The sequence below is a fragment of the Lissotriton helveticus genome, chromosome 10, assembly GCF_964261635.1.
Source record: "Lissotriton helveticus chromosome 10, aLisHel1.1, whole genome shotgun sequence".
Lineage (NCBI taxonomy): Eukaryota > Metazoa > Chordata > Amphibia > Caudata > Salamandridae > Lissotriton > Lissotriton helveticus.
Genome location: NC_136071.1, coordinates 1129922118 through 1129937168, shown reverse-complemented (window position 1 = coordinate 1129937168; position 15051 = coordinate 1129922118). Strand labels below are relative to the sequence as shown.

The 15051-nt window shown below is 45.2% G+C and overlaps 1 protein-coding gene across 1 annotated transcript in view; it reads right to left on the bottom strand.

Moving 5' to 3' along the window:
* Window positions 1-753: 753 nt before the first annotated feature.
* Window positions 754-15051, bottom strand: part of CMTM6 (CKLF like MARVEL transmembrane domain containing 6) — a 91255-nt gene continuing 76957 nt past the window's right edge. The window contains exons 3-4 of the mRNA XM_078663931.1: window positions 12469-12567; window positions 754-1857 (exon numbers count right to left, since the gene is read on the bottom strand). Of these exons, the coding sequence (XP_078520057.1) occupies window positions 1690-1857; window positions 12469-12567 (267 nt within the window). The 3' untranslated portion in view covers window positions 754-1689. The remainder of the gene's footprint in view (window positions 1858-12468; window positions 12568-15051) is intronic.

Below are 15051 nucleotides of genomic sequence, written 5' to 3'. Positions count from 1 at the left end.
CTTTTAAGTGCAATATACTGAAATTTATATGTGTGTGCCATTGCGGGTTTTGCCAACAGTAACCAATTTAATGTCTATCTTTCTTCAAAGTATTCAGAAGAGTTCAAAATCAGCAAAAGCGTTTGTGCTAGACTTTCTAATCAATACCATGTAGGCTTTCTCAGGGTTAACATCACTTCCCCTGAACTTCAATGTCCAACTATTTCCAGTTATCCGTAGCTGTCAATTAGGTTATCTCATTTCCTCACTGGTGATTTGCAGTAAGAAGCCCTGACAAACTCAAGTCTCTGAAGGCCAGTTCATAGTGAACTATATTTGTAAGAGCTAACTTTGTATTAACTACCCTTAAAACCAAGATTCACATCTGCTCAGCATGTTGAGGGAACTAAAGAGGTTAGGTTCCCAGCTCTTGCACTACCATAATTGTTCAACCCCACTGAAAAAAATATACTTGCACCAGTGCATGATTCTAGTGCCCTGGCCTTTTCTCTTGTGTGTTTTACCCTTAAAACCAGATCATATTTCACACCAATGTGAGGCACAAAAGACGGGGCAAGAATGTACAATGGTGAAAGTAATAATTTCTTTATAGAGAGAGAGAAAAAATAATACATTTGAAAACAAAGGTCATACATGTGTACATGAAGGTATGCAAGGATTTAAAATAAATCACAAGCTTACTTTTAGCGTGACATTATTCAGAAATTAAAACCTTAAAATTCTGATTCTTCTACAATTTGCAAAAGGTTCTACTTCTCTCAGAAAAAATCTATTAGAACTTCATTAGTGATCAAAACAAACATCACAATTCACACAGTGTAATTGTGTAACGCATTTAAAATCTCACATTTAAAATACATATTTCATTACATGGATGGAAGGGGTAAGAGATGCGAGCAAATGGGTGATTGCGGCGGAAGTACACCTCCAGAAATGTAGAAGTGATGATAAGGTAGAAGAATATCTGCAAGATTGGGATGACCTGCGGAATAAGTTTCTGGGACGAGAGGGGAGATCACCGGAGGTCTCCACTGAAGATGAGGAATTGGCACATGCAGTTACTGACGATGATACTCCTACAGTACCCCAAAAGGAGAGTTTTGTTATGGGATTATTACGTTTTCTTTCTCTATTTCTGTAGGACTATACTGACAAACCGTCGATGATACATGCCAAATGTTGGTGGAGGGCAGATGTTAGGGGTTACCTTTTTTGTATTACTGTAACTTGGCCGTACACAATAAAAAAATGTCTTAATAAAATACATATTTCAGAATGATATGTATTTTCAACATTAAAGATTCGAACCAACATTTTTTCAGAAATGTCTTCGCATCCATGATGTGGGTATGAGTAAATTATACTGTGACATGAACATTGTTTCTTACATCTTGAAAAAAATATACATTTTAATTTGCTGTTATTATAGAGGCACTACACCCATACTTTTCCACAAATTAGGTTTTGAATCCATCTGTCACTTGTAATGTTGGAATTTTTCTTCTTCAACTTTACCGCAGGAAAGTGGCATACTATTTAACATGTTTTTCCCCACTGATTCTACTTCCCTCTGTTCCTCCAATCGCCACAACCCCCGTTATATTTATACTTCAATTTCTGCAATATCAGATCTTGCAAGACTACTGGTCAAAAGGTTGCATGTTTAAATAAACATACATTTATTAAGCTTTAGGCCGCCTGATTGTCCTGGAGAGGTTGGTTCTCTGGTGTAGCTGGAGTTTGATTTTTCCTGTGTTCTTGATTGTCAGTATTCTTCCTGCACAGTAAGACATTATCTTTCCTCCAGAGGAGAACAAAATCGATCAGAAACACGAAACTAGCCAAGAAACCAAACGCCTACAAGAAACAGAAAGAAGACATTTGTAAACATGCCTAATATCTAATTTAGTTGCAGACGGTCAAGAGCTTTGCAGGTTAAAGGTTTTGTTGACAATCAGTTACCAGTATCCCCTGCAGTACAGTTAGGGCTGTCATTCATTTCTCACATTTATTGTTGTAAAAAAAATAATCAATAAAAATATACTTAAAAGAAAAGAAAAAAAATAAGCCTAGTAGGCTTCAAATTAATAAGAATAATGATATCAAAAGAAACAGCATCCATTGCTTGCACCCTAGCGCAAAATATTAACTTGATGGCGATTGGAATATCGTAATCACAATCACAATACTATGTTTTAACACAAGCAAGTAACAAGACACACTGTAAAACAACCCATACAGTTCAACCCCTCTGAACTAGTTGAGCATTATCAAAAGAAAGTTAAAGGTTACACCATGGGTGTATATTGGCCCCTGGGGCACATCACCCAATCACTTAGAGATATTAAAGTCAGGCTTAAAAAGGCAATTGGATCTCTTTAATTTCATGAGCACTACAACATTCAAATGTTCTTTACACAGCTGAGCCTTTACACAATTGAGCCATGAAGTCCAAGCCATTACGTTTGTACAGCTGACGTATACAAAAAAAGTGATGGACGAATTGCTTGAATAAATCTCAGCCAATAGTAACTGCTTGTTGCCACATCCCAGCCCATTGTTATGTCAGTGTACCCTAAGAGGGACAACCTAGGAAGAATGGGTATGCCCAAACATGGATTCTGTGCACAATGTGCCACTAGAAGCAAACCATACTCGAATGACGAGTCCTCATAAGGGTGAAACCAGTCTTGAGTTGTTTGTGTTTCATCTCAGGGAGGACCTGGCCTGGCAATTCGGGATGGACTGTTCGTTTGCATTGAAGCAGGGTCAAGAGCCAGAGCATGGCTAATCGGAACTCTTCAATCAGACACGGCGTAGCTGAAGCCCCTGGAATCTCCAGTTGTGGTATCAGCTCTGAAGTCGTCCGACTTCAGGAGCAAGATCAAGCAGGGTGGTGCCGCCCTCGAGATTGCTCAGGGGAATGTGACTGGGAATGTGACTGACACGAGGGGGTGGAATCCTACTGCAATTTCCTGTGTTTCTTATACTTACCTGAGAACTTAGAGCATGACGAAAACTGGCTTCTGGAGCGGCTTAGTTGGGAAGGGGAACAGGATCGAGATCGAACCTTGGATGCAGACCATGACTTGAAACTGTTGGGGAGGTGTCTTTTTGTATTTGGCTATGCAAAGTTTTGCCTTCAGTTTCCCGATGGCCTTGGAGTTGTGGCTCGATCCCAGGCACCGCAAGCATACCTAATGGGGATCCGTCACAGACATTTGTCTGTGACAGTCCTAAATGGCTTAAAACTTGTAGATTTAGAGGATGACATACCTTGTACACTGAAGAACATTCTGTGTGAATCAGTGTGAGAGGCGAAAAAAGAAGCTTCAGATTAGCATCTCGTGGCATAGAAAGAAACAAACTGATGTCAGTTCGCAGGAGTAGTGCCTATATAGGCTCCACACGTTTTTGCCAGAGCAGAATGGTGTAATTTGCCGGAGCAGGATGGTGTAAGTGGAGAGCCGCATGGAGCCACCTACCAATGAGCAGAAGTACTGCTGAAAAGTTTGCAGATCCAGTCTGACACCCGGGAAATATTCAAAAGGTGCTGACAGTCAAGGCAATAGTGCTTTGTGAATGTGAGCACTGATGCCCAGATTGCAGCCTGACAAGACATCCAGGACAGGCACTCCATGTGCTAGAGCAGCAGTAGCAGCTGCATTGGCTCAAGTGGAATGAACCCTTAATCCTTCAGGTGGTTGCTTCATAGCTAGCGCGTCGCAGATTTTTCTGCAGAGGCCTATCCATCTAGAGATGGGTTTTTTCTGCACTCCTTTGCTCCCAAGAAGCCAACAAAGAATTGACCGACCACCCACCCGACAGGCAGTAGGCGGGGCAAAAGAAGTCAGAAGGGTATTAGCCTACATGACGTGGAAAGGCGTTACAACCTTTGGGAGAAATTCAGCTTGAGTTATCAACACCAGTTTTTCTAGATGGAATATAATGTTAGGCAAAAGGAGGGTGGGAGCACACGGCCTCACATCCCAGCACTCACTTCGCCCCAATGCACATTGGTAAATGTAGTGAATAATAACACTTACTTCAATGGAAGTCTTTACTTTTTCACTCTAGTTGGTGCAGCCAGTGCTGTGTATCTCTAGACAGGATTATTGCCTTTCTTCAGTAGAGAACAACAATTTGTATTGCTCGTGCTGGAAATGCTGCTTCGTCTCTCAGGTCTCTGTACCACTACCTCAGTGCAGGTGCATCAACCGAAGCTCATCAGCTCAAGGGAGCCTTTTCAAACAAAAGAAGGGTAGAAGCACACTGCCTCACATCCCGGCACTCAGTTCGCCCCAATGCACATTTGCAAAAGCAGTGCATGATAACATGTGAGGCAGATGGACCAACAGTCCCAACTGTGGCATCAGAAATGGCTTGTGGCATCACAGAGTACTTCATCAGAAACATAAGTTGTAGAGCTTTATGAAATTGCATCATAACAGGCGATTTAAACAAAGAAGGTGATCTGGCAACCTCAAAAAGCCAAAAGAGCTCACAATAGCCTATAACAGAGCCCATAGCAAATCCTTGCGGAGCCCGCACCAAAACAAGCAACACTTCAGAAAGCTTAGCTTATAGCGGTGAAAGGGCCCACACCAAGACACAAACTTGTCCCAGCTACAAGCATACACTGATTTCATAATTAGGTGCCTAGCTGAAAGAATATCATCACTAAATCTCCATGCAATGCACGGTGATGCAGAATTCGTAGGACCAGGTGCAGGATCCTAACCTGTTGCTTTGACAGTTGATCCTCCCAAAGCGGCATATGCTCATGTTGAGAAGTACTGGATACCATACCCTCCTGGACTAATGGGTGCCCCTAGGTTAACTTGGGCTCGGTCAGTCTTGATATTATTCCAAACTCGAGCCAATTGCGGTAGAGGAAGAATGTCCACCCAGAATCCAGGTCTCCACTCTATGTTATGTTATGTTATGATATGTTATGTTATGTTATTTATTCTTTTGTATAGCGCAACGGTTACTCAAAAAGAGTGTCCCGGCGCTTTAGGTAAGGAGAACTAATTCGCAATAACATAACACAGTAAAAAGAGAGTACAGAACAAACAGGTAAAAAGAAAAAGGGACTGCTGGGGGCCTACTGGGTGAACAACCAGGTTTTAAGACCTCTCCTGAAGTCAAGAAGACTAGTAGCCCCCCGAAGTGGGAGTGGAAGCGAGTTCCACATCTGTGGAGCCAGCAGGCCAAAAGAACGGCCGCCCAGGCGCGCTCTCTTAACTCGCGGGACAACCGCCAGGAGCAAAGACTCTGACCTCAGAGAGCGAGCCGGATGGTAAAAGGCCAGTCTCTTTTGGAGATGCTTTGCTCCCACAGCATGGAGAGCCTTGTAGGCCAAAGTCATCGCCTTAAAGGCGATCCGTTTGCGGATGGGTAGCCAGTGCAGCGTCAACAATAGACCCGAGACGCTGGCACGTCTGTTTAGACCAAAAATGGCCCTGGCCGCCGCATTCTGCGCAACTTGAAGCCGCTGCAACAGGTACTCTGGTAGGCCCAGGTACAGAATGTTGGCATAATCCAACCTGGAGCCTATCAGAGCCTGCACAGTCAGCCTCCTATGCTCCTCTGACAAAAGAGGCAAAAACCTCCGCAGCATCTTTAATAGACCGAAACAGGTGCCGGTCACCCCAAGGATCTGGGCTTTCATCGTCAGCCCCTTGTCCATCTTAACCCCCAAGTTCTTAGCCATAGGGGAAGAACCGGACGGAGGGAACATATCGATGGGCCACCAGGCCTGCCAGCTGGGCTCCGTGTCGCACCCGAAGAAGAGTACCTCGGACTTATCGGAATTGCACTTGAGGCCGTTCAGTTGGAACCATGAGAACACAGCCCCAAGGCAATTCCGGATACTCTCTCCGTCAAAGTCTGCCCCTCTCTCACAGGAAAAGAGGAGCTGGGTGTCGTCGGCATACGACACGATCCGGGCACCAAACGACTCCGCCACCGCCGCCAAAGGGGTCATAAAGATGTTAAAGAGGGTCGGGCTCAATATAGAGCCCTGAGGGACCCCGACTCCCAAAGGCGGCATCACGGCGGTGTCAGGCGATGTCCAGACCGTTTGCCGGCGGCCAGCTAGAAAGGACGAAAACCAGCTGAGCACCGTCCCCCGAAGGCCGATCGCATAGAGTCTTGCGAGAAGGCCAACGTGGGGGACGGTGTCAAAAGCCGCCGACAAGTCCAACAACACCAGCATGACTTTGCCCCCGGTGTCCAACACCCCTTTGATAGTTTCAGAAACCTCAAGGAGCGCGGTCTCGGTGCTACGATTTGAGCAGAAGCAAGACTGGGAGACATGTAAGATCTCGTGGGTCTCCAAAAAGTTGGAGAGCACCGACTGAACGTGCTTCTCCAAAGTTTTTACGAGAGCCGGCAGCAAAGAAATCGGCCTATAGTTGGCTGGGACCTTCGGGTCAAGACCCGGTTTTTTAAGCAGCGGGATGACCATTGCCTGCTTCCAGACTGGCGGAACCACTCCCTGGCTCAACGAGAGATTCAGAAGAGGGTTCGCCAGTGGATTGATTACTTCCGCCAACTTACCCAAAAGCTTGGCTGGGCAAGAGTCCAGTGGAGACCCAGATTTCAAATTGCCCATAAGCGCTAGGGAGGCTGGGGCTGGCAAAGATGGAAACGCAGCCAATATGACGCCCTGCGAGGACGGAGGGACCATACCGGCCTCAGATGTAAACGGCCTAACAGGTGCTCCCGATGGAAAAGAGTCCTGTATCAGTTTTATCTTGCTTGTAAAAAAACAAGCAAGGTCCGCCGCCCAGGATTCTTAGGGCACCTCTACCGAAGTGATGGTCCGAGGAGAAATAAATTCTCTAACTATGGTAAAGATCTCCTTGCTGGAATTAGAGGCCGCTTCGATTCTCCCCGCAAGATAGGCTTTTTTTCCAAGGCGGATATCCCGGTGGTAAGCCTTAACCACAGCCTTGTAGGCCAACCTGTCCGTGCTATCATAGTGTGCCCGCCAGGCCCTTTCGGCTACCTTACACTGCTGCCGCTTAGCCCACAGTGCAGAGGTAAACCAAGGGGCCGAGACACGCTTTGGTGTCAAGCGGGGGGGCAACACCGGGGCCAGGTCGTTAAGCCTATCGGAGAGCCATACTTGCAGGGACTCCAAATCTCTCTCCAGCTCACCGGAGAGAAGACAGGGATGATCCGAAGCAGCCTGAGCCAGCATCTCAGGGGTCACTCTGTTGAACGCTCTGAACGCTCGTCCCCGTTGCTGTGGGACAGAGATAGACGACCTGGCAATGCCACTGATTGCGAATTTGGCAAGCCAATGATCAGACCACAGAACCGGGAGAGTCTCTTTCACCACCAAAGGACCACTCTAGGCAGAATGTGCCTTCGAGAAAGAGCCTTCTTGGGAAATACAACGTGCAAAAAAGCTGACTTGCGCAAAAAGATTGAGTCAGGGTCACCTCTGGGTGTAACTGTCATTCGTGATGCATTAGGCATCGGCAACCGAGTGGGTTGGCCACCAGATGGTTCAGGACCAGAGAAATCCCACGGTCAGTCAGCCACTTCCAAAGTCACAGAGGGTCCTGGCACAGGACCCAATACCCCACTCCACCCTTGCTTGTTGTAGTACCACTTGGTGGTAGTGTTGTTTGCGAGAACCTGTACCAGTCTTGATGGATCGTAGGATGACCTTCAACTCGAAGTGGATCCTGCAGCTCGAACAAACTGATGAGGAGGCGGGTTTCCGTCACAGATCAGAGTCCTCTGATCTCCCCCTCTCCCAGATAGCCTCTCCAGTCCACTAGTAAATCATCCAGAGGAATCTGCCACTGGCCTAATTGTGGTGAAACTGTTACCGCTTCAGATCTTTTTGCAATCTCCTGTGAAAACTGGATGGAATCTGAAAGGTCCCCCTGGTGCGGTGGCCACGGGCATTGCAGAGCCCACATGTGATATCTGGCATGGTTGACCAGAGAGAGACCAATAATCCCAGCAGCCTCAATGCCATCCTCAGTGAGATTAGCGGGTGAGGTGGGGGAGTTGTTAAGGTATGGCAATAGTTGTACACCCAACATTCGAAGTTATGCCGCAACCACAACCATCACTTTTGTGAACAACTGAGGGAGACTGGAAAGGCCAAAGGAAGCACCACAAACTTAAAATGCTGATGGCTCACTATGAACAGGATGGTGCTGAAAGGTTTGAGATCTAAAATAGGAAGAAGGCCTCCATCCTTCTTCAGCACAAGCAAGTAGCAGCAGACATCCCCAACACGCCATGGCATAGCTCTCCTTAAAGCAATCCAGGATTGAGACTGCTTACTCACCAAAGAGGTGAGAGCCTGCAAATGTCATGCCCATTAAACATGCCTGGACATCTCAGGGAAGACCGTAGACCTCACCCGGCATGGCACACAAGCACCACACTCGCACCCACAGTCTGGCCCAAGCAGTCAGTTGTGTAGAAAATACAGCTAATAACACATCTTGCTGCATCCTGGCTGACTTGCATTGTTTGGGTTAAAGATGCTCATAGGTCCTTCAAAGCCGCTGGCAGTACTTGACCAAACATATTCGATACTGCATGACTGTAGCGGCCCAATAGGCAGCTGGCATTGACTGAGCATAAAGAAAGACTAGCAGACGAGAACATGCATTTGCCAAAGGTCTCCATGCATATAGACTCGCAGTCAAGAGGAGCAGTAGGGATGACTCTGCCGGTGGACGCCTGGTCCACCAGACTCTCTGGCATAGGATGTTGGGTTAAGAAGTCATGATCGCTGAGCCGGTCAGTGGTGCTGAAGACCTGCCTGCCGGTCGACTGGGGGCTTGGAGCATGGCTTTGCCCAAGCGGGTATCAAGCAATGAAAATGCTAGACTGATTTGTGCATTTGAAAAAGCATTTTTTTTTTTTACAGATGCCATCATTTTTCTTATGAGTTGAAACATGGTACAATGGGAAATACATTATTAAAATTACCGTGAGTATAAAACGCTGCATGTATACATTTACTGCAGAACGTAGAACGATTGCGGACTTGCTACTTATTATTAGTTGTGATATTAAAAGTAAAGAAACTGGTACCATAAGTATTAATAATAGTAGCTGTACCATGAGTATTGCTCATCGTTCTGGTACTTGAAGGTGTAACACGTATTTTATTAGTTTTGCAAGAGGTGCAATATTTTATTGCTCATATTTTTTTTAAATGGGATTTTGTTAAATTGAAAATGCCTTCAAATGTTAATGTACTTTTTGACAAAAAGGGATTAGATGAGACTAAGCCCACGAGTTTGGTAGAAGTAGAATCTGGACAGTAGCGGGTAACAGATCAGTTCAGGTTCTGTACCCACTGTCTAGGTGGGCGAATGCTAACTCCTCAGGAACCAGGTGCTTAGGGTGATGATGGACAGGAGGGGTGCAGAATCTTCCCTCTCTCCATCAGCAGGAGACCCCCTCTAGTAAGAGAAGCAGATCCCTCTAAGCAGTGCCTGCTTTATATAAATATGAATATTTGGGACCGCATTATTTCTCAGGAGGACATGGTGGTTAGCACCACCCACTGTCCATGCCAACCCTGACAAATATGAAACATCTCACAATACAAGTGTGACATTTTGGAATACTCAAGCTGTGCGGATCACCTGGAGTCGCTAGCTTATTATTGCTTTCCAAGTATAATGAACAGCAACAGTGAGCTCTACTCAAAGTTAGACAGAAAGCACCACCATGTGGTTGACTGTCATAATACATTCTGGCGCTAGCACTGGCAAACACCAGCACAAATTAAGCACTTGTCAACAGTAGATGGTGTTGACCTGAGAACCAAACCTAGTAGTCCCAAGTTGTAGTCACCAGTATGAGACAGTACCCTTGGGTGCCCCCGATCTTCTGCAGGATATTTTGCATCAAGGCATATATCAATGCCACCGACATGAGGGCGCTGCTCAAGGATCCAGACTTTTTGGCCTAGATTCTTGGGTTAAGTGGCCTGGATTGATTGGGTGAACAATGGAGTTTGGAACAAAAGAGAAACTAGCTGCAACTGGGTTTCAGGAAGCTGGCCAAGGCTTGACTGGCCCCAAAGCCGAGTGAATCTCCCATCCCTTAAGAAAACTGAGATTCTGTTCAGGTTGTCTACTCTGGTGCGATCAATGCCTGTAATGTCGGAGACCAGAAGGAACCCTGATTGCCCACTCCGATACTTCTACTGCCAGCCAGCAGAGTAGCAGGGAGGGTGTGACTTCATAACTCCAGTCATAGAGGAAGCATAGAGCAGGAACTGAGCTCTATACATCCCAGAGCACACTCCAGACTTACTTGAGCGAACTATGGGTCTAATTTATATTTCGGTGGACGGGATACTCCATCACAAACGTGACGGGTATCCCGTCGGCTAAGTTACAAGTGTCGTTTGACATAATGGACTTGTAATACGGTGTTAGGATATAAGTCATCTTTGAGATGAAGTATCCTGCCTAAATGTAAATCAGGCCCTATGTCTCTTTAATTGCAGCCAAACACCAAGGCTTACTCAACATCTTGGCGTAATGCACTTCACTTTGAAATTTGCATAGCACTTCAGACCACTGGTGTAGACCCTAACCACTATTTTGATGAGTCGAGTAGCGCAAGGGCCGGAGGGGCACTGTAACCGTGCCTCTGCAGTCTTGGTGCACAGCTAATATGTATTATTGATGCAGAAGAGTGTAAACCATATAGTGCTGTACTTGATCATACAAACCATGCTCAGCAAGACATCACGGTAGGGTGAATTTGGAAAAGCGTATAGGACAAGCACATGTTGAGAAGTGATCTTGGTTGGGTGACAGGCTCAAGTGCTTAGAAACAGCCAGGTCTTTTCAGCTAAAAAGGAATCCTGGTGCTTAGGAAGGTTTTTTATTCTTGTTGGAAGAATGTTTCTTATCTTTGCTGCCTACACTAATATGGGGCCCCACCAATGCAAGTGTTTCAGAACCTTAAAAAATTTAATTCGGAAAACGGGCCAGTCAAACTCCGTAAAGTTCCTTACTGTGTGGTAGGTTCAAAGTTTATGTTGCAGGAAGGTGAGTCCCACACTATGGAAGGGTCTATGAGCAAAGCAGACTGTATTGAAGGAGACTTACATTGCAGCAGGAAGCCAGTAAAGAACTAGAAGTTTTAGGTTCTGATGAGCGCGAGTTCTTAGATGTAGACGCTGCCTGGGTTCTCTGTTCTAGAGGCGTACAAACACAGGTACTCCCAGGCACGGCCCACTGATGTAATCGAAGCAAAAGAGGTCTGAAGCAATGGAGGCCTTTCAGAAGAAGAAGAATTTGGCAAAAAGCTCCTACCGTGAAGGAGGATATGCTCACTGCATTTATCACGGGTATAAGGGAAAGGGTGGAGTCTATGATTTCCCCAGGTTCATTACATTGATGGCAGGAATGGGTGGATCTCCTGAGTTTGCTGGGCCAGATGACAGTCGGGCGGGTGCCGGAACCAGCTTCCACAACTGAGCCCTTCTCTTTTGGAACAGAGCTCACGGAGATTGCATGGCATCCAATGGAGTACCGCAAAGTGGCAAGGCACCAGCGTACAGGACTCCAGATGATCTGGGTGTCATTACCACATGTTCCTGTTGAAGATGAAAGAATAGCATCATGACAGAGCCGGAGAGCAAATATGCTCTAATCTCCCTTAACGTACGGCAAGAAAACTCCAGAGAAAGACCCCCGGAAACAATTCTGAGGTCCCATCAGATTTGGACTGATACAGAACATCTTCCTTCTCTTGTCAAGATGTTGATTCAGGAATCCTTGGATGAAAGGAGCATGAAAGGAGATGGGGGGTCTAAGGGTTTCATTCAGATGACACCAAGTGAGGTGGGACAGGGGCTTGGCGAGGCCCTGAAAGCCAGTCATACTGGGAGCTGACAGCTGTTTGAGGAATGTGTTGTCTGGTCGCTGGTCTTAAGTGAAGCCTAGCTGTGTTCCTCTGAACAGACAGAAGTATTGAGTTGGATATCTGCAGGTGTGGGTGCAGGGCAATGCAGAGTAAGTTAAGGTTCATGGAGAGAAATGAGAGGGCGGCTGATGAGGTGGTGAATGCATGCTTTGATGCGCTGGTTGCTCACATAGTATATAAGAGGTGCATAATCAAAGTAAAAACACTGGTTTGTTCCATAGTTACCACTATTTAGCTGCTTTCATCCATTCACTCACTCATTCATCCATCAGGCAACTCTCACCATCCAGTTGTCCAAAAAATTCACAAGGGGACTTCCCCCTACATGTGTGTAAAACAATCATGCATAGTGTTTGTTCTAAATCCTTTAATGCACCGCCTGCGCGCCTTAACTCCAGCTCCTGGACTGAGGGCGCGGTCATCTCACAACCATGCTGTAAGAAGCGAATACTTCAGGATTCCAAAGGACACATTTGTGGTTGGTCCTTATAAATGGTGCCATGGATGCGAACACTGTTCAATACTTACTATAGAGACGTTTTCAAGCGTTGTGCGGTAGTTGTCAGCAGCAAAGATAATAGATGCCAGTAGGAAGAAACCGCCAACAATCAGAGTAAAAAAGGAGTCCTGGTAGGGAAATAGAGAAAATCAAAGGAACACACATTTAACTACAAATATATAAACCATGCAATAGAGCAAACTCACAACAATTCCAAGTGCTAGAGGTACAATCAAAGTGGGACACAAGCACAAATCTTCAAAGCCTTTCATTGCTGAAGCTCAGTTTTCTAAATGGATACTTTCACGTGCTAGATTTTAATTTGTGCGACAAACAACTGGCAAACGTATAAGATTTTAACTTATCCGATAAAGAACTGGCAAACGTAATTAGTGTTAGGAAATTGTAATCCACTTAGGCTCACAGCTCTCTACACTGACCACCAGATTTCTGTTCCTGACAAACATTTTATTTCTAATGTGTTTAAACAGGCCAATAACAGGTCAGTCATGTTTTAGACTGATGGTGGGGGAGAGTGTATAGGATTCACAATTCCGTGGTAGTAATGTATCACAACTTTGTGATGCAGTATTGAGAGAAGCTTGCGTGTGAAGAAGATACCTAAGAAACTTTTGGATTAATCATTTGTTGTTGTTAGTTCTTAAAGCTTTGTGTTTTTACTCTGTAGGGGGATATAGGTGTTGTGATGTTAGGTTTGTTAGTATTGGATGTTAGGTTTGTTATTTGTGTGTGTGATGTTGTCTTTGTCCTTGTTATTGCCATCTGTTTGTGCTTCATCTAGGATGATTGTTCCAGTGTTTGCTATGTTTCTTCTACTGTGTTGTATATAGTTAAAAAAGCGGGGAGATGTGTGGTATAGTTGTACCTATGGGAATGTAGGCTGGTGACACACTGAAGAAGCGTGCATTCGATAGGGGAATGTGAGGAGCGGTTGGGCACTGGTCCTGTCTCTTGGGCTTTGTACACATATATAATGTGTGTTTATATTGTCATACAATAAACCTCTTCTGGTAATTCGCTGAAGAACCAGTGTTTCCTTCACTGCGCCAGGTCTGATATTTAGGCTATCCGCAAGAGATACATTTAGATAAAATTGATCTGAAAGCGATCAATTTCAGTGATTATCCTGAAAATCTGTAGTAACTCTGGCTCTACTGGACCAATGTTGGGCAATCCAGTTATTATACTAGGGGTGGCAGAAATGGAGCAGGCTCCAGAAACCTATATAAGTAGCAGGAGTCATACAGATAAACCCACAGTGCCTACACTGACAACAGTCTTACACTTTTTGGATTAACAGCACAACTAATATGCAGGTTAAGTTCATCAGCCGGAAGCTAGGGGGCCTGAGTAATAATATGAAAAGTAGCGGAGTATTGTAGTATGTAGAGGGGGGTGAGGACACCATTGTTACGCTCTCCAAGAAACTTCTCTTCTTCATCCTCTGACCCAGAGATTGTCTGACTGGGTGAGGATACTACTGGTAGTTTGCTTCTTGGGCCTCAAATTTGAGTTGTCATATACAACAGGTGAATATTTGATATTGGGAGGGAAAAGTCTGAATGTCAGTCGGTCACCAATTATTATTCAACAAGCTTCTATGACAACATGCAGAAAAACATCATTTGCTACAGGACTTATATACATGTCCTGTAACATAATACATTTACTATATTTATCAGAATGGTGATTTTATCACTACTCTGCACATTAAATTGGAGAGATCTTTTTCATATCTTTGCAGATCCATAGAGGTCTCTTCCTATCGGTGTGCACAATTCTCCAGAACACAGATCTGGTAGGATTGTTTAATGTATGAAGATGTGGACATGGTACCAATACACAGAACTATTCTTCCATTCATGGTGACTGCACTCATGTTGATTACTGGTTGATATTACAATTGGCAACATAGTGCTATTTTTCCCAGACACAGAGCACGGCGCGAGCTGGGAGGGCAGCGCGGGCCGTGCCATCACAGTCAGTCCACGCGCAGGAGGCACGGCTAGGGCGCTCTACCTCGTACCTGGGGATCTGAGTTCGAGTCTCGGTAACAACGCCAAAAATCTCCTGTGATTCTGGGCAAATCAATTAATCTCCCCGTGCCTAAAATGAATGCGTATCCTCATGTAACGTAACTGGTGCTATGTGAAGTGCTCTGAAACCCGATTCGGTTCGGGTAGTTCGCGCTATATAAAACTCTGCAAAAAAAAAAAAAAACTACACACTCAGACCACCAGCCAATAGTTTCATGCTTAAGATTTCACGTATTGTGTCTGCTATCAGTTTCTGGAGATTTAAAAGTGATGTCCTAACAGACAGTTCGTAGAGCAGATATGAGAGTAGTAAGTGCTCATATTAATGAGGCCTGGGCCCCTCACCTGCGCCGATCTCTGAGGCCTTCAATATTTATATAATTTGAGTTGAAGGAAGAGCTATTTAGAAGAAACATATTTAAAGGGTCCATCGAGTGAATGGACGTCACAATAGGTCTATAAGCCTCAGCTGACATCATCATACAAAGGATCATTCCGGGATGCCTTTTGTTGGTAACTGTTATAGGTGCAGGACAGGGTGAAGAGAATAGTTAT